General features: G+C 38.6%; 1 protein-coding gene across 1 annotated transcript in view; it reads right to left on the reverse strand.

Moving 5' to 3' along the window:
- Positions 1–8,099: 8,099 nt before the first annotated feature.
- Positions 8,100–19,973, reverse strand: part of LOC121641337 (raftlin-like) — a 156,646-nt gene continuing 144,772 nt past the window's right edge. Inside the window, exons 8-10 of the mRNA XM_041987422.1 lie at positions 15,514–15,617; positions 10,844–10,919; positions 8,100–10,178 (exon numbers count right to left, since the gene is read on the reverse strand). Coding sequence (XP_041843356.1) covers positions 9,543–10,178; positions 10,844–10,919; positions 15,514–15,617 — 816 coding nt within the window. The 3' untranslated portion in view covers positions 8,100–9,542. The remainder of the gene's footprint in view (positions 10,179–10,843; positions 10,920–15,513; positions 15,618–19,973) is intronic.

Here is a 19,973-nt window from a genome sequence, read left to right on the forward strand (position 1 = left end):
ATTAAAGAAAGTTGCAAACCAAACTTCCATCTGAAGAGTCTCTCCGTACATCATCACCTCATCGGAGTCGGAGCTGCATATCATCATATCCTGTCCAGTGAACCAATGAGTCTGCAATAAAAATCATAATAAGCATGAGGCGCTGATGCAGGCGTTCCCAGAATTCCTGCTGGAACTACGGTAATTAAGAAATGACAAGAGAGAGGGTGTTAATTAATTTACAGTTTAAGGTCTGACAAAGGTTGATAAGACACCCATTGGCACACACAGAGGTAGTTGTGCAAATTAATCAGTGAGCAGCTAATCGGCTAGCGGTGTGTGGAGGGCTGTGGAGAGAACTTGAGGACGTTATCTAACACTGAGGTAATGGTTTTCAGAAGATTCTGCAAGGCGAGGCAAAGTCTTTGACCACTAGCTGTAGGGCTTCTGGGTTGTGGTAATGAGTGCATCGATGCTGACCTCATATTCAACTTCAAAGTACTTAACAGAGTTTGAGGCTGAAGTGCACTTGCTGGTCTCCTCAGGAAATCTGAGATGCAAATATCAGCAGGCATATAATCTTGGTAGGAAATGAAAACATTTTACTGTTTGTTATTGCCATAGAAAGTCTATAAATTACAGAAAAAATCCCCGAAGGTTCCAATTATTGCAGTCAAACTTAGTTAAAAGCCAGATTTAAAGCTGTACTTTAGCAAAATTAATATACTAACTTTCCAAATAAATCTTTTCTCTTTATCTTATTTTTCATCCCCATAGTTTGCATAGAGTGAAACTCTTTTATTACCGTTTTGCTGCTGTAATATGTGCAGAGCATGGTTTTATCTTGCTGAAATAAACAAAACATTCCCCAAAAGATAGTTTAAAGGCAGTTTATGTGATTGCTTGCATATACTGTTTAGCTTAAGTGGTGTCCAAATCAATTTTCAAGTTATATTACACCATGATCACTAATAAAACATTTTCTTTAAGAGTTTGCATTAATTTCCAACAAATTTTCCAACCTAAACAGTCATTAAACAGTCACATGAGTAATTTGTTCCAACCCTCTGAATATGAGCCACTGGAGAGTGAAAACTGTTTTATTTGTAATTATATCAATAACCTTTGTTGTCATCATTGTAATAAAGAAACTACTAATTATGCAGGAGCCTACATAATGTTTTTTAAAGTCACATTTTTGCCTAATCTGTTCTCGTCACAACATTTCAAGGAGGCTAAATGATATAGTTTCCATTTAAAATTCCTGTCCATTTTTTCCATTTCCATTTCCATTCAATGGGTAAAAATCTGTACAGTTTTCTCAGCATTTAAATTTCTAATTGGTGTATTGACATGAAATTTTAACATAATGCTGGTATTAACCCCAATAAATAAGTCATACAAAGAAAAATGAAAAATAATTCATATTTCGGAATGCTATTAAGTTATATGTAATGAAATGCATTCAACAGGGAACAGGAATTGAACACACACATAAAAGGAGGTGACAAAGTCATGAAAAGCCAACAAACCGGCTGAAATCTATCAGTATTTAAGGTGTCTCATCACCAAGGTGCCACAAGAAATGTCTCATCATGATGGGTAAAAGCAAAGACCTTTAAAAACCATCATTATGTTTGGCAAACAAAGTGGAAAGAATATCATTTTACCAAAAACTGGCCTTAACCAGATCTTCCTCCTCTTAAGATTTCTGATAGAATAGTGAAAAGCTGATCATCAGAGGAGAAGTCCAAAAGCTCAAGGACCACTTGTGATGACTTTCAGAAACTTTCCTGGAATTAGGAGGTACAATTGTTTTAAATAAACAAATAAATAAACAATCAATCCACCCATCATGGCCTGTATGCAGTCATCAAACAAGACTTCACTGCCAAGGAAAATACACACTGAACCCTGTTTGATGTTGACTGGGTGACATTTGATTGATTGACGCTTGATTGGTTTCAGTGCTGGAATAGCCCAGCTGATCACCTGACCTGAATCCAACTCAAAATCTATGACAGGAACTAAAGATCAGAGTTTATAGTGGAGACTCAGAACCTTCAGGGTTTGAGGATGTGCTTGTCATGGAGTTCTGAAGAAGCCTGATGAGCCGTTATTGCAGCTGATGTGTCGGAGCAGGAAAATCTCATCAACAAGCAACATCATGAAGGTAGATTGGTCATTTAAGAGGATTAAAAGGTAAAAACCAGACGTTTTCTATTTGATAAATTAGAGATTAGACAGGCATTTTTTTTCATGTTAACCTAATAAAACAAACTAATTAATCATGTTGGTACATAAGGTCCAGGAGCAGTCTGTATTTTGATGGTGTGCAGTCACTAGATGGCAGTGCTGCTTTAAATGGCACTTGAACCCATGCCTCACCCATAACAATGGCTTGTATCAAAACACAGCTGATCTAAACATTATGCACATATGTAATGAGTTCAATGAATCCTAAATCAGCCAGTTTAACATCTGGTGTGGTCATGCAGCTGCAACTCTGGTGGATGTCAGGAGTCCTCTGGGCACAGAGTCCTACAATCTGTGTTGAATCAACCTCAGCCCCGACTCAAACACTGTTGTGGTCATGAAAACAACATTTCAAGTCTGAAATTCATCATTCACAACACGCTGCCTGCAGCAAACCATTGTGTAGCATTACCTCTGGGTCTCAGAGTGGAACCTCTGGGATATCACAAGCTCAATATGCAAACCACAGGCTCAGTGTTTCTGACCGTCTTAAAGCGGCTCTCCTGTGGCTCCCCCAGGTCTGCCTAAAGAGCCATTAACGCCTCCTGCGGAGAACAGAATGGATGTGATGTTTGGGTTTTGGTTGGAGGCAAAACCTCCTTCTTAATGACCTTACACTCCCCTGGGCTCTCAGCTCATGACTTATAGATTACACCGGCTGCTTTGACTCAACTGTAAATATAATCTAGTTCATAAACACCGTAGGGATATTATGATGTGTGATTATCGATGAAATATTGGCACAAAAGGAACGGCTTCAGGCTTGGATGGTGGTGTTTTGATCTAAGGATGGAAAAAAAGAATGATCTGATTGAGTTGATGGGCTGTAATAACTATCATGTTGATCTATTCTGAGGTTAAACCATGATGATGGAAATAACCAGATGGAGCAGATCTAAAAGAAAGAGTCCTACTTTCAGGGAAATGTTGATATGGGTCCATATCCCTCATCTTGCTGATGTTTTCTGCTTCTTTATTTACTTTTTACCACCATGTTCAGAGGACTGTAGTTGTCATTTCATCTTTATGTATTCGACGAAGGACAGCAGGGATTATTTTGTGCTGTAAGTTGAGCATTCTGGATGGAAATAGATGGAGGAGTTTATGAAGGACAACTAATGTATTTTATGATTTTCAGAGCTGCTTGTAATCCAGTCTTGTATTATTTTGTCTCTGCAAAGACTGTATGTAATAAACTAGAATCCTTATTTTAATTATTTAAATAAATGTCGATATGATAAAATACATCCATATGAAGATTTTCTTGAGGAATGTTTTGTTTTTAATTTATTTCTCATACTTGGAAAAAAAACATGTTCAAGGTGGCAAATTTAAATGAAAAATGTTCAGATCTTCTATTATTTATTTATTTTTTTTAAAGAAAAATGTATCAATCAGTAGCTGAAGTTTCAGAAGCTTTACATTTCTATCCCTGGTAATGCACCGTCTAAAGCATTAGTGCCTTCTTTAGTAAACAGGATCAACCTTAAGGTCATGTCCACATGGAGACGAGTTTAGGCTATGGCTAATAAGTTTATTATTTTCAGTTATTATTATTTGGACATTTCATCAACTTTAGAGACCTGATAAAACAGATTAAAAAAAATTAACCAAGGTCCCAAAATGAATAAATCTGAAAAACGCCACCATTTCTTTTACGTGTTCATAACCCATGAGCATCTTTCCTGAAGTAATGACATCACTGCCCCAACTTTCCTTTAATCCAGATAATCAAACTAGTGATGGGATGTTCGGATCTTTTCAGAGAGCCTTCTCTTTTGCATCGGCTCCCAAAGAAGAGCCGGGTCTTTTGGCTCCCGAACTGTACTTACTTTAGCATCTTTTTTAGCCCCATAATTTACCCTAACTTTTAAAAAACAAATGGTTTTGTGTTTTGAAAACCCATTTGTGCTCAGCATTTTTACAAGAAGCCTTATAATTGCCTCCTTTTGTGTATTATTCTGATACAAAACCACTTACTTTTGTTTAATATTTCAATTGCACAAATGAACAAAAAACAGCAAACAAATCCACATAACAGAATAGAAATCAAACTCAAGAAAGCAGCTTTGATGTCCTCAGTGCAGGTTGGCATTCAGAAAAATAAAATGCCTCTTCTTGCATGTGCTGATCTGGTTTCTCCTCTCTGTGAGTAGGGTTTGATGACACAATGACACGACGCACACATGTGAATTTTACATTTTCCATGTGAGTGCATCAGGTTTTAAGAGGATGAGGCACCGAAAGAGTTTATTTGACATCTTTAGATCTATCTCTAATGTTTAGGTTTCTGCTAATAGAAATTATTATAGCAGATCTAGTATATTAATTCATAACAGCAAATGAGGAGCTTCACTTGAGCTACCTAAAACTTATTTTGTTTAAAATTTCTGTCTTGACTTAAAATTTTCCCCTTTTTTCATTTTATTCCACCCCTTTTAGAAATCAAGACATTTTTAAATAAGTCAAATAGCCCTCAATAAAGAAAATCTTGCACATCTTAAGCAACTAAGACTCTTAACAGCAGATGCTTTAACAAACTATTTCCCCCCTGACACAAAAGAAACAAGGACACATGTAGACATTAAATATAAATCATTTTATATTATACAAATTGTACAGATGTCATGAACAATAGGAATGTGGACATAGCAAAGATAAAGAATACTTTTTCTTCCTCAATAGCAATGCAAGTGACAACAGCACATGATCAAAGATACTCAACATTCAAGATGGCAACTGAGGTGATTAAAAAAAAAAAAAAAACTCACATCAGAGACAAAAATCTAAGAATACATTTTCCAGAGGCTGTGAGCAAGCTAAAGTGACAACACACACACACACACACAAAAAGAGGCTGCATCCTATTGTATCATGTTCTGTCATTTCTGCTCGGGCTGTTTCACATCATAGTAGCACACAGGAAATGAACCATTACGCTTTATACAGCATTACCAAGAACGATTGCACCAGCGCCACTACTGAGGCTCAGAGACATTTATGCTGATAAAAGCCAGAGCTGTATATCATTTTTTTATACATGAAAGAGAAGAGGGCTGCAGATGTATATTGAAGTCTAACATTAGTCAAAGGTTTCCTCCTTTTCAAGCACAGAGATGTTAACATGATTCAGCATCGTTTAACTGATGAAGCATCAGATTCTCCCTCACTTTTCTCTCCCTGTCTGTGTTAATATACCAGGCTAAATAAAAAAATAAATAAAAAGAAAATTCCCAATTACCCACGATCTCTGGGGAGGATTCATGTCAGAGGTTAGACTGCAAAGCGACCAATCAGTGCTTATCGGGCAGAGATGGCGTTGCGAAGGCCGCGGCCTCAGATAGAGGACGAGCGGATGCCGAGCCGATTGTTACTGCTGCCAAGGTTGCCATCATCCATGTTTGTGGATGTCCAACTGGAATGTGGTGGGAGTTGAAAAATAGTCGTGTCACTTGAGATCATCTCGTTGTTTAATTTATTTTCCAGAATATGCTTCCACAGGCAAAACGGAATACGATCCGTCTGTTTTCACAGGATGCCAAAGGCTGTATGTCATGGCTTTTAGATTAAAAAACACACAAGGGAGAAAGGTAGCAGCGCTGAACTGAACTCATCTTCACAAAACAAATAAGGGTTCAAATTTCAACACAAATGGGAATTTAATTCATTTAATTTGTATGAAACAAGCTGACAAGGGTTCAACTGAGAAATGTCTAAAATATTCCTAATTATCTGTTCTCATCTGGTTTTATGCCCAAACAAAATAAAAATTTCTGATTAAAACTCAACCATCTGAAAGCTTAAAGTTATAGAAGTTTAAGAAGAGAAATGTATCTGAATTCTACCATAATTTAGAGTTTTCAGTCATGTGCTAATGCAAACGCTTATGTGTACAGCTGTGGAAAATCCATTATGACTCAAAAATGACTCTTGACCTTGTCTGCCATTAACCATGACCTCATGCTCACAGTTTTGGTCTCCGTGTTAGCGGAGGGCGAAGAGGACAAGGAGCATATGCTTCAGGAGGTCACGCGTTTGGCGACCTTGCAGCTCAAAACTAACAACAGCCCTCAGGAGGTAGCTCGAAGCGTCAGTCAGCAATACATTTTTGCAAGCTTTAGCAGAACAGCAGAGGTAACACAAAGACCACAGTAGAAGTCTCTTGACTCAAAAAACAACATTCACAACAAAGAAAGTGTTCAGAACATGTTAGAAATAAATCTGCAACATAACACCTTCAGATGGACAAACACTTTTCCCGTCTCGCTTTCACCTCCAGTTAATAAAAACAAGAGACATCCTTTAAAACACCGACACAAACTGGAGCGAAACCCTTCCTGTTTGACTCTAACATACATACAACACTTACATCACCAATATGCCTCTAAAAGACACTTTCTAATAGCAGATTGTGGGCCATTTACAGTATAGTAATAAGGCTAAACTGGTCACAGTTTTATATTCTACTTTACACAAAAACATTTGCCACTTTACATTGAAAGAAATCTCAGCGGCGCGTGGATTAATTCCCTAAACGGAGAGCACTTATTCAGCACAATCGATCTCTGTTGTATGTAATTGTAGAGCTTCTTCTCTAGAAAGAAGCATTTCTTTGACGATGCTATAATTTATTCTCATAAAACAAAATATCCAAATTGTGACAAACGATGAAGCAGGACAGCAGGAAGTTTTATCGTTCTCATCAACCAAATGGTTCAGTAGTTAGATTTTCTCCAAAAGGTTTTGAGATTTAAGTCCAGATCTTTTCCTCTAAAAAAGTCATCCTGCTCTGTGCAAAGTATTCCTTATGACATCACTGTTAAATGTGGAGCTTTGACATGAGGTGTTTTGTTGTCAATGCCTTCCCAAGAAGTGACCCCCCATTATAAATGCATGATTACTGACAGATCCCCCACTGACAAAATCCATTAGTGAGCCTCAGAGAGCTCGCCATTAACGTCACCATCTTCCTCCCTTTCTACCTTTAAAATAGAAAGCACCACGATGCCACATGGCAGCACATTACGACTCGGCTGTTGTCAGTAAGAGGTGCTTAAAGAGCTGGAGGTAAAATAATGAGGGGAATATCTGTGGGGAGTGGTGGATGCAAATAGTTGTTGCTTTAAATGAACCTATTTTTTTCTTTTGTTTACCTCTCAAATGCTCTGAGGTCTGTCTCTTTCACTACAACCTTTTCTTTGTCTTGGTTTCTCTCTCTCGAGCTTCAGTTATAGGTTTAGTGGATAACAAGGCCATGTTCTCAACACACAGCTCAACATTTTCTCCCCATGGACAAGTTAAAAATGCAACTTTGCCAGGAATAAACCTTTGCCCTTGTATGTAAAGCTAAATGTGTGTCTAAATATGAGTTCTGCCCTTGAGGTGCAAACATTCAGCTGAATTTCACATCCTTATCTAACTTGGCTTTTGAACATGGAACATTCTGTATGCAAGGTGAGCTTAGCACACCACACCAAAGAGTGATTATCAGCTCTTTGAAGCACTTGATGGCTTAGAGCTCAACGTAAACAAATACCTCCTCAACCTACTTTAGATTGCCTGTCGCAACAAATGCTTTTTTCCTCGCTTTCTACCTGCGTCCTACTAAAAATTCCCTCTGCATCCCGATTCGGAAAGGAACAGGGAATGGTGGGACGTTTTCTAGGGCTTACCTGCCTCTACATTGTTTGTCAGGGGATTGAAGCGGGCCTGTGTCTTGTCAATGATCTGGAGCCCACATGCCTTGTTTTCAGTTTCATGAACTGCTTTTTCTGTGTAAGAATCTGGCCAGATGAAAAAAGCTCACCATGCTTTGCTCTGTCAGCCCTTTAAGGACAGACCGATGGTGTCATTTTTCATTCTGTGTTACCTGCAAGAACGATTCAGCGCTCATCACCTCCTTGAATTCCTGGACACACCAGGATGTGGCAGAAAAAACTAAAGTTTGGTCACATTGTTGGAATGCTAGTTAGTAAAACACTGAAGGTGATGAGCTGACTGGTGACATTTTTATTTTATTTTCTGTGTTCGGGCTGATGTATGGGATAAAATTTTACACATATGTATTCTGAACTGCAATCAACTCTCACAAACGATTGTTGAGGTTAAAGCTGTAAATGAAACATTGCCACCCTCACTCTGACGTAAAAATGGCTACTTTGAATGTTTAGTAATTATCAAGAGTTTGAGTGAGAAAGAATTAATTCATGCTATGCACTGTGAGAGATTGACAACCCCTCTCTTTTACCTTCTTTTACCATGTTAACTATTGAAACGACATGGCAAAGGTTGAAAATGCATTTAAAAATACATGTGAAAAATGCCACAGGTGGCGTAGAAAGACACTGTTCTGACACTGCAGCCTCTATGACAACAGAAATCCCATATTTGCAATGTCTATCATAAAAATGGATTTTATTTTGATTGATATGTGATTGAGTTTTTACTGTCCAATCAGTTTGAGTAAAAAACAGGCCCAATATTCATACCTGCATCTTAAGATTCCCATCAGGTGTGAGAAATCTGTGTGTTTTACACTGTTTTCTGCTGTGGAATAATATGTGAACCGTGACTTATAAGCCCAGAATATATATTGTTGTAATTTGAAAATTTACTGTTGACTCCGACTGACACTGAAGTTTATGTATTGTAAACCATTCAACACAGAAAAGTTACATAAAAATTTAATAAATCTCCCAGAGCTGAAAAACCTTGCTAAATGAAATTTATCTTGTCCTCTTAAATGATGAATTTTACTAAAAGGATGTTATTCCTGTCAGTAAAACTGTAATTTTTCTGGGGAAGTTCAAGTTCTGATAGAGGGAACTTGAAAAAAAAAAAAAAATTGTTTCAACACGTGTTGGGTCAACAGCACAAATCTGTGTGCAAATAATCAAGATTTTACTTCAAAATTGAGCCATTTTCATTGCAGGCATGACTTGGCCTTTTAAAATTTGCATCATTCTGCACCTCTTCTGCTTTTGGCATCGTTCTCAGTCCTCTGTTAATCAGCATCCAGTGACTCCAGTGACTGCACACAGACTGGCTTGAACCAGCATCTCCTGTGTTGGGATACATTCAGTATTTGTGGTTTTACAGTAGAACTGATGCCTGAAGTTACATGAAGTTTTTCCATGGCGACACCGCCACAGGTTTCTGGGGATGGTTGGGGTTTAGAGGATGCTGCAGCGATGGGGAACAAAGCCCCATTAATTTGGATTAGGGATGGCACTGTGAACCAGTTCTTTAAAGGAGGGATTTCAGAGGTAGGGCGGGGGGGGGGGCGGGACAATGACCAGATCTGTTTGCTACTCTTGAGCTTCTTCTGGGCTTTGATTTGTGGCCTGTGGATCTGCCACAGTCCCCTTAGTGATAACCTCCACTTCCACTTCTCTTTTGCTTTTAATCTCCTCACCTTCATCTTTCTCTTCATCTGTCTCTATCCCGTTTTCCATCACACTTTCGCCTTCAAGCTCCTTTTCTTTGGTCTCACTCTGCGTTTCGACAGTAGCAACGGTTTCACTGACTTCCTTGGCGTCACCATTTCCCAAAGGCTCTTCATTTTCTTTTGATCCCTCTCCATCTGGTGTTAATTTTTCTTTTTCTTCTTCCTCAGTGGTATTTTCTGCCTCTTTGTTTTCCATCTCTGCAGCTCCATCTTTCTTTATGTCGCTCTCGATGCTGATTTCCATCCCATCGTCAGTCTGTCCTTCGTCCTCAAACTTTGTCTCTCGCTCTTTCTCATTGTCATTTGCTGCTTCTTCCGCTGCTGCATTCACCCTGTCAGCCTCATTCTTGTTGTCTTCCTTCTCGATCTTTTCGCTGTCCTGAAGAATCTTTGGATCTTCGGCATCCTTCTCGGTTTTTGTCTTCTTCTTTTTGTTCTTTGAGGGATCTTTAATGGAGTTCTTGTTGGACTTGTTCCGAGGCTTGAAGATTAATTTCTGAAACATTTACATAAGCATGTTAGTTAAATAATTATTTTGGCTAGAAAGCAGAACACACAGACTTAATTAAGCATGGATCACAGTGGATCTAATATTGCAATGGCCTCATTGATGTTGAGAATGAAATTGGGGCCGTTGTGAGGGGAATTATGGGTAGCCTGGAGGCTTTCAGTCTCACTAAAAGACTGAACAAACAAAAATTGAATGTAAGATGTCCTCAGCTGCATGAAGAACTTGTACTGCAGGGGTACAGAGGACTGAAATAAACAGCAGAGAAATGGACAAGAAAATCTTGTTTACGCCAGCAATTCCATGAATCTTTGGGCCAATTAGATTTGCTGTTGTGATGGGAGTTTAAATTCAGGTCACAGAAAGCATCAACATGGTTTCATTCCACTTCAGAAAAACGTTAGCTTTGGAGGTTATCACCAGTAGTTAGGGACGCAAGGAAGCATTACCTCCCTTGGTTCCTAAAATAACACATTCTGTCTGCTGCAGGAGAGAAAGGTGCTGGTTCACATTTGTTCATGCTGAGTTTGTTGGAATTAAACAAAATTTAAATTAAACCAGCTGTAGAGCTGGCAAAAGGTGGCGTTGGTGAGCAGAAAGAATGTCTGGAGATTCTTTAGCAGCTAAAATATGAGGAATATGAGGTTGTATACCTTGGATTCCCTCCTCTTTCTGCCTAAGACGGGTCTCTGCAGGAACACAATCTGCTTGGTGGACAGACCTCCATCGCTGAAAAAGAGGGGGAGAGAGAGGGAGGGAAACGGGAGAATTAAATCGTTTTCCATCAAACATCTGCTTTTAATACTCACTTAATTTTAAACTATCTAAAAAATAAAGGGGGATTTTCAACCATTAAACCTGGAAGATTTTGAATAATTTATTGTTGTTTTGTGCTGCTAACCTCCAAGATAAATCCAATGGGGTAAAATCTGGTGATAACACACTCTCTCCTTGGCCATCCATCAAGACAGTCAAATGACGGCCCATGCTTCACACTCTTATCTGACAGACTGAGGATAAAGGCTCAGATTTGTTGCCCAACCTCTTCACTGCTGTCATCTGTCAGTGTCATCTCCCCACTTTATCGTTGTTGTGTTTTAAATCTCTCAGGAAACGGAGAGTGTAACTTCTGAGCATCTTCTACAGCTCTTCTTTTTTGTTTTGTTCCCCAAACATAATCCTCCTTCCCCTGCTCTGTGTTCAGAGAGGGATAATCTGCACAAGTACTCACGTTGACAGATTAATCAGGGCAGGAAATGCAGATTTCTTTCTGAGTGGGCTTCCTGTCTTTCACATTTGTTTCTTTTTGCTTGCTCATCTTTGTTATGCACAGCTGCTTTCTTTGCCAAGTGCTCACTTAATAGCTGCCAGCTCAAGTTTTATCTGCTGTGGCGGCCTGATTTGTGATGGGTTTATTGTTTGTTTATGTGTTATTCCCTCTATTTCTGTGTTGCTATTATTAGATGAGGCTGAAAGGGAGATGTGTGCTTTAACAAGATGAATGCACAAGAAAAAAAAAACACACACAAAAAAAAACAAAGTTTCTGGCTTTCTAAAGCCAAGCTGCCTGCTCAGCCTTACACTTAAGAAAAATCTGTCAGATTTACGATGGATAAAACCCTTCAACAAATCTTCCCCATCTCAACTTTAAATAGACTTGCAGAGGGATTGCAATCTAAACCACCAAAAGCCCACCACAACCTCCGTTTTCCATTACATCCTTCCTTTCAGCATTTATCCATAAGCTATTTTCAAGGCTGTCAAGAATGCTGGACGACTTCCTGGTAAATCAAAGCTGATAACTAACCAGAAAAAAAGCCTCAGCCCATTAAATCAGAAAGGAGTGGATGTCTTGGAAAATTACAGGCCTTTACTGAACCTAGTTTTGGCTGCCACTGTCAGCCACTATAATAACATGAAGCTGTGCAGAATGTGGCTTATTTGTGGGGGTGTGTGAATATATCTGTTGATGTTCTTTTTTTTTTTTAGATAAAAGCCTACCGCATAAATCTGCTGCACAGGTTTCAAAGAAAATATACCTAAAACATTTTTTCTGAGATGTTGACAATTTAATTCTCAACCATCCATCGTCTACTGCTTATCTGAGGTCTGGTTGCAGCAGCTTAAACAGGAAAGTCCAGAGACATAGTTTCTCCAGTGTGTCTTGGGTCTACATCAGTGTCACCTCCCAGTAAGATGTGCCTGGGGCATCCCACCTGAGAGGCATCCTAACCAGATTCCTGATCCACCTCCTCTGGTCCCTCCTGATGTAGAGCAGCAATGGACCAACTCTGAATTCTGTTACCCAGTGGATGAAAATCATTTAAATGCTTGTATCCACAATTTTGTTCTTTCAGTCGATATCCACAGCTCGTGACCATAGGTGAGGGTGGGAACATCAACTGGTAACTTGAGAATTTTGCCTTTTGCCTCAGGCGATGCAGAGTCCACAGCATTGTACTGATCCTGTATGACACTCGGCCCTATTATTCCTGAAGCACTCCCTACAGAACTTCCCCAGAGACATGCTCAAAAGCCTTCTCTAAGTTAACAAAGCACTTGTAGACTGGTTGGACAAACTCCCATGCACCCTGCAGGACTCTGCTAAGAGGGCAGAGCTGGACCACAGATTCATGAACAGGTGGTTAGACTATTCGTTGGAACCTTCTCACCATGATCCATAAATAGACCTTACCAGGGAGGCTGAGGAGTATCAACCCCCTGTAACTGGAACACATCCTCTTTCTTCAACCACCCTGGTCTGCAAGTCCAGGGTAACTGTCCATGAGATGCTGCAGATGCGTGTCAACCAGGACAGCCTGGATAATAGCCCCACAATATCCAGAGCCTAAAGAAACTCTGGACGGATATCATTCAACCCCCGGGCCCCCACCCTTGCACCCCACTGTTTCTGTCTGATATGTTGATTCCAATTTGAAACCCAACAAATTTATATACTTGCTGCAGCTTGAATAAGAACGTTGTCTGAACCGCTCTTTTTTCTTTGTTTATAGTTCCAGAGTTAATGCAGAGAAATTCACATTTACTGTTGTTAATGGCTCTAAAATGTAATTACCATCTACATTAATTGAATGCGGTGAACATGAACGCCTGCTCTGAGACAACTACAAGAATTAATGTTGTGTGGAGAAGCCGCTGAACACCCGTTTGCATTAATTTCAGACGCCACTGAGATGGCTGACACTTATCTGACCCCTCCAGATGAAGTGCAGCCTGGAAACCCTCTCAACTACAAACAGCAAGCATTTGCAAATTTCTAGTTTAAAAAATGAAGTGGCCACAAAAACAAGTGTAAGGATTGATGCTAATCTGAAATGGATCATCAACAATTATTTTGGTGTGTTAAATGTTTTGGAGATGCAGAGAAAAAGGAGCTCCTTCTTGTTCTGTATCTAGGCCGACTCTGATTAATTAGCCATGTTGTGCTGTTGTGTTGTGGCATTTTGAAAGAGGGTAGAGAAGAGAGGGGGTGCAGGAAAAAAACAAAAGATGAAAATAGGGAGGTAATTAATCAGTTATGCCTCCAAAGAGCAGCAAACATGACCGATTGAGGTGGGGGCAGAACAAACAATCTCTCTGTTTGCTAATGGAAACACTGCACATGTTGAAGCATACATCAAAGTTTTGTTAGCGAGGACGACTGATCTTAAAACAGAGCCTCATGCTAGCATATGCATCAAGAGTTACAACCACTCTGGCTGAAAAGAAATCCCCATTTTTGTTTTGACCTACAGTTGGCATAAAAATACTCTTTAAAATTTTCTTGAAGTATAGATGAGGGGTTAAAGGTTGGAAGGTGACAAACGAAAACAAGTTTGGTGTGCAGTCTATTGCACATGCTCAGCAGGGTTTCCTCTACTTTTACACCATTTTAAAGGATTATTGTTAATACTGTTTTCAGCTTTCTACATGATAGAAGAGACTGACAAACAAGAAACCACCATGGTTTAAAAGTTAAAGGAGAAAGGTAAAAAAATAATCCATGTTAGACCCAGAGGAGTTAAAATCATTCAGTTGTCCTCTAATAACTTTAAATTGGACACACAAGAAATTCAAGAAGTTCATTGTGAGTCATTTAATTTTCTTTTTCATTATCATTCCTTTAAACTTTAAATGAAAAATGCAAGATGTTTTATGATCAGTTTAAATTTGATGAATGAAACTGAAATTCTGATCTTCTAGTTTAGCTGATGCTGATGAGCATCTTTTCTTTTTTTTTTAAATCCCTATTGAAGCATTAATTAGATTATTTTTAAGTGTTGTAACTAATGTTTTAAGAGGCATTTAATTGTTGGTTGAGTGTTAAGTTGATATGAAAGCCTATATTAAATTTAAATAGTCAATAAAAATGCAACCAGAACTAAGACATCATTTTGTTTTTGTTAAAACATAAAAATAGCCTGATACAGTAGAGAAGTACTTATGTGGGATAAATTGTGCAGAGGACAGTAAATCATCAAGTTGTTGAAGAAGAGACTGTTTTGATGTGAAGCTCTTCAGTCTGTCTGAGAACATGGGAGGCCGTTTTGACTGTAAGCAAATGTACACTCATATAGCAGCTGGGCGTGATGAGTCAGCATCAGCTTACTGAGGAACCGTAACATTTCTGTTAAAAGATTTTCCAGCAAAGTCAGAGCTGCTGCCTGTAGAAGCATGCAGCTGCAGCAGCTCTGCTGCTCAAAGCTCACCTCAGATTTAGGCTCATCTTTGTGAAAAAAAAAATGTCCTCCTTCGAAAATAACTTTTGCATATTATATGTGGAGCTTTAAAGGAAATGCTGTAGAATATGAATAAGCTGATATTAACTTTAGCTTTTAAGTGAGTCTCATTTTCAGTTTAACTTTTCTTGTAGTTCTTTCTGAATTACTTAATTATGTCTTTTCAAAGATGTGCTACTTATATTCTTAAGAAATCTGGAGATTAATATTCATTTATATTTCATGATCTGGTTTAATCCTCACCACTGAAAAAAAGAAATACATTGATAATAACCCTATGAGAGTTATACAGCAGTCCTTTAAACAGGCACCCTTGCATAATGAGGTATATTTTTCTTGCCATGTGAGGACTTGATGCATTTTTTGCCCTTTGCCTTTTTGGACTCTCAACTCAAAGATGCATGCATATCTGAACATGTTTGTGGACTGACAATTTTTTGCAGGACACACATAAAACCCTTCTAAAGCAGTAAAAAATGTCACCAGCACATCTAGTTGCTTTTCTTGCAGTTTCTCTAGCTGCCAACAGAGGTCATAAGAAGTCAAACATTACTCATTGACCCTTTTCATAGATGAGTGATCACCTGTTCCTTTTGAGTACAGGAGTTGGCAACACGCAGGTGAGTCTCCATCCATATGTGGCCAGGGACTGAAGCAGGGGAACGTAATCAGTCTTCACCTGCAAACCCTGCAGAGAAAAACAAGATGTGGGTTACAACCTGCAGCCCGAACGACGGTAAACCTGTACATAATCCTTATCCTTCTCCCCTTAAACCCCAAACACACAGAACAATAGATTAAATGAATGCACATTGTGTTGTAGTTTGTATTAATTATTGCAAATAGAAAGCTGTGAAGCATCAAAATTTGAGGCGACAGTCAAATTCTGGAAGCATTGCCAAGTTTTGTTTAAAAAATACAAACTGTCCCTCTAAGATATGATGGCTTTGATATATTAAATGTGTGCTGTCTGTGTTTACAAAGCAATGTACACAGAAAAGGAAAAAAAAAAAAAAAAAAAAAAAACCCGGGACATAAATCAACTGCTACAGAAACTCCCTAGCTGCCACGAGTCAACACGGCAGCCATCTTTATTCATGACAAGCGTTTGTCAGCACAATAAGTCCTTCAGCAAACAGACTGCTTGTGTGAAACTTCTCACTTTGTGGTAAACATTTTTCACGGTGTTTGCATGATTAAAAGACAGTTAAATGAGCCATAGTTGTATTGCTTCAGTGATAGATTCAAATCAAGTGCAATCGTGTTAATGGTTACTTTGACTTCAATCTGAAAAACAGATTACTTGAGGGGATTTTAGAACACACACCCATTCTGTTCAGAGGAAGTGTGTGTGGTTTGCTATCGTGCACTGGTGTTCGTCTGTTAAAACTGAGAAACCACAACGCGTGTTAGTCAGGTTTCTAGACCCACACAGAAGCACAGCTGCCAATAACTGCACACATCTCTTGGGTTTGTAAAGTTATTGGAGATGGAAAATTAACATCATTTGACATTTTATTAATTCCCTGAAAGAAATGATCATTTTGAAAACACAGTAAAACACAAAGAAGAGCTTTCAGAGGCCGTAAAATGAAGGAAAGTATTCCACAGATCTTTAGTTTATTTATAGTGCAGTTATCATCTGTGTGAGAATATCTTCACAAGGCATCACGTCTACTCAGGCTACGTTAAAGTTCGATAGCTAAGCACCAGCCAAAGTTTTCACATGACTGTGCTGCACATTGTTTGCGTACCCCTGAAGGAACCACCTTAAATTAAAGAAAGCCTGTTGGTAACAGGTTAGTGATGGACGTACAGAACTCTGTTTGCTGCAACTTTACAAAAACAGGATGCTTTTTAGGTGATAATGTGGATGATGGTGAAACTTTGGAGTCTCAGATGAGCCATAAAAAAATAACGGATATATTATAAAATGTTTTTTCTGTTAATGTCTAATTGCTTTGCTTGATAAATTTATGTCAGTGCTGCTTTGCTCATCGCTCTGAATGAACTGATCCGGGTTACTTCATAAAGACCTTGTGCATGACCAGAAGCTAAAACCACAAATTGCCTTTAAGTAAGGAACGTAGGGAGATATTAGAAACAGTGTGCAGATCGATACTGAAATATTGAAACCTTTTGAGACCAGATATTTATGCTCTAGAATCTATTCTCTTTTAAATATCTATATATTAGTAAGTAAATGTGTAGTGTATCACTAACAAGAAAATTAACCATGCTATCAGGATCTTGACTAAATAACTCACTAAGTTACTCAGTGCAAGTGTGGGCAATACCAACATTTTTCCTTATAATATGATACCATCATTTGATGGTATTTTTCATCGATATCTGCACCAGTACTGATACTTTTGGTCCCTTAAAGGATAATCACATAATTGTACAGTGTGCATTAATATATTTAATGCAAGGGCAACATGAAATATAAATAAAGCTCATGCACATAAATACTAGAAAGAAATTTTTAAACAAGGATAAAATACATCAATGAGTAAATTAAAGAAAAAGAGAAGAAAATAATTATTTTTCAAACAATGAAAAAATATGACAAATTTATATAAATTAATACAATTTCTTCAATTGAAGGAACATAGTGTCTGCATTAAACCAGTAAAAACACAAAACACCATAAATCATCATCATCATCATGCAATCTGATAGGCTACCATAATCATGTGACGAGGACAGAATACACCTGGGTTGTTTTTTATATGTAATTTTATTGCCTAAAAATCTCAAAAGTGAAAACAAATGGCACGTTTTCTAATCAAATAGTTTGACTGGCAGCCACTGAAGTATTGATTCCAGAGTATGGGTACGCCCTTTTCTAGCTTAGTGCTCCCTCAGTCCAGTCGACAACAACGGCAAACACAGTGGAGCTACTTCAGCTTCACAAACAGCAACGATGTGGTATGTGATGCATTTTGAAAGACACTGGGTGTCAGGGCAACAACACAAACCTCATTAAACATCTGAGAATCAATCATAACACGGAATATGAGGGGGACCAGACACGCTAGGCCGAAACAGACTGGTCCTTGGGTTCAGGAGACAGGTATTATCCAGGTACAGAGGGAGAAATATGGAGCTGTTGGTGATGTGCAGCATTTTTATGAAGCTATTATCAAAAATAAACACATTTTGATTTTTATTTTCCAAACATAATGTTTTGTATCAGATTAGTATCAGCTAAACTCCCCTGAAGTTTACATTGGCTCAGGGAACAAATCGGTGGTATCACACATCACCACACGCTAGCCTGAAAAGAACACCTGCAGTCATACTGACTGTACTGGAGAAAAGAACCAGTACTACTATGGGACTGCGGAGGAAATTTGCATTTTTTTTTTATATTTATTTAACTGCTTCTGCTACCACTGCTCAGCTAAAACAACCTATTTCTACAAATTCATACAAATCCACTTCCTAGCAGTACTAACATCATTATAAGAACTACTACAGCTATGCAACAACTTGTTTAAACTAATGAGAAGGAGTGTGAGACTGGAGGCAGTGCTACAAGTGAAAAACTGTTATTTACTGGAGAGATGGAGCACACACAAACAGTCCAAACACCGTCGCATATCAAGTTCTGGGCTGCAAAGAGCTAATCGTTAGGCTACTACACATTGCTCCAGACCTCATTTACACGAGTATTACTCTCTGAGTTCCTACAAGGAGAGGCATCTTCATTTTTCCGTGTTTTATGTTGTACTCACTCTCAGAAATGGCCTCTCTTTCAAAGCCTGCCCAGACAGTAAATTGAGAAATAATTTTTCTGTAATGGCTTGGTGTTCTTTGGATAAGGTGAGAGTTAATCACAGTCCCTGGAGTGTGGCCCTTCTGCTATCCCTGACTTATTATGCAGAGTCACCTCGCTGCATCAGCACTTCAGTGCTGAACTGCAAGCTGAAAATAATAAAAAACAGTAATCACATTGCCATCTTTGCTGTCGGTGTTATCTGAGTTTGACTATGAAGAAGGGCCACACAGCGAGAGGATGGAGGAGCCCAGCCCAAGCTACCTAAAATGATGTTTTCCTCAGATTGGGACCTCACACAGAAACATGAGGTCCTCAATCCAGCTTCCTTATTCCAGGCCAACTTATCAGAACTGAAACAGCCTGTCACTCATTTCATAGTTGATCCTGCTCCTACACTAAAATACTTCCCATGCCTTGTTCTTATAACGATGTGTTCTGCAGAGTTTGGAAAGAAAAAAGTATGTTTTGAGGCCTACAGCAGAGGAAGGTCAAATTGAGGTTCAAAATGCACACTGTGAGCTAGGACAACAAAAACAAAACCCCCTCCATCCCCTCCTGCAAGACAGTCATAACAAACTGTAATTCTGTTTTTCAGCGGCTCTGAATGTGGTTGTGTTTCTGCAGACCATCGGGGTCAACAGGTCTGCAGACAGAGACAGAGTCCAGTAATGATGAAGCAAACAGCTTTAAAACAGGACAATTCAGGTAGTGATCTGAGTAGCGTTGTCATGGCAACAGAGGATTCTGCATCTGCTTTTTAAGGTACAGCAATAAGCTTTAAATAAGCGTTAACATGAATGGACATGATCATCTCACAGCAAGATTAATTTCATTCCTGTTATGAAGCTTTCAGTCATAGCAAGTGATACAAATATCTCCAGCAGCACAGGATATTGTTTGATTACATTTTTATTTATTTATTTATTCATTAGTTGTTTTTTCTTTTTTCTTCTTTGTACATCCAGTCTTCAGCTTTTACAAGCCAGGAATAAGTTATTTACAGTGAGGTAGGAGGAAGGGTTTGCTGCCGCTTGTGCACCTTATGAAGAAAAACAAAAACAAAACAAAAAAATAAATAAATGTTTGATGGTTTTAGCTAAAGGCTTCTCTGAGATCAGACAGCTCAGAAAGGCTCCAGCTTTAAGGCAGCAGTCTTAATTATTCTATCTTATAAAATAAAAAGGCCAAGAGCAAAATTCTGACAGAGGAATCCTAAGTTGATTTTCCTCTATCTGTCGGGGTGGATAAAACAGGTTGTAA

Source organism: Melanotaenia boesemani, chromosome 6 (genome assembly GCF_017639745.1).
Source record: "Melanotaenia boesemani isolate fMelBoe1 chromosome 6, fMelBoe1.pri, whole genome shotgun sequence".
NCBI lineage: Eukaryota > Metazoa > Chordata > Actinopteri > Atheriniformes > Melanotaeniidae > Melanotaenia > Melanotaenia boesemani.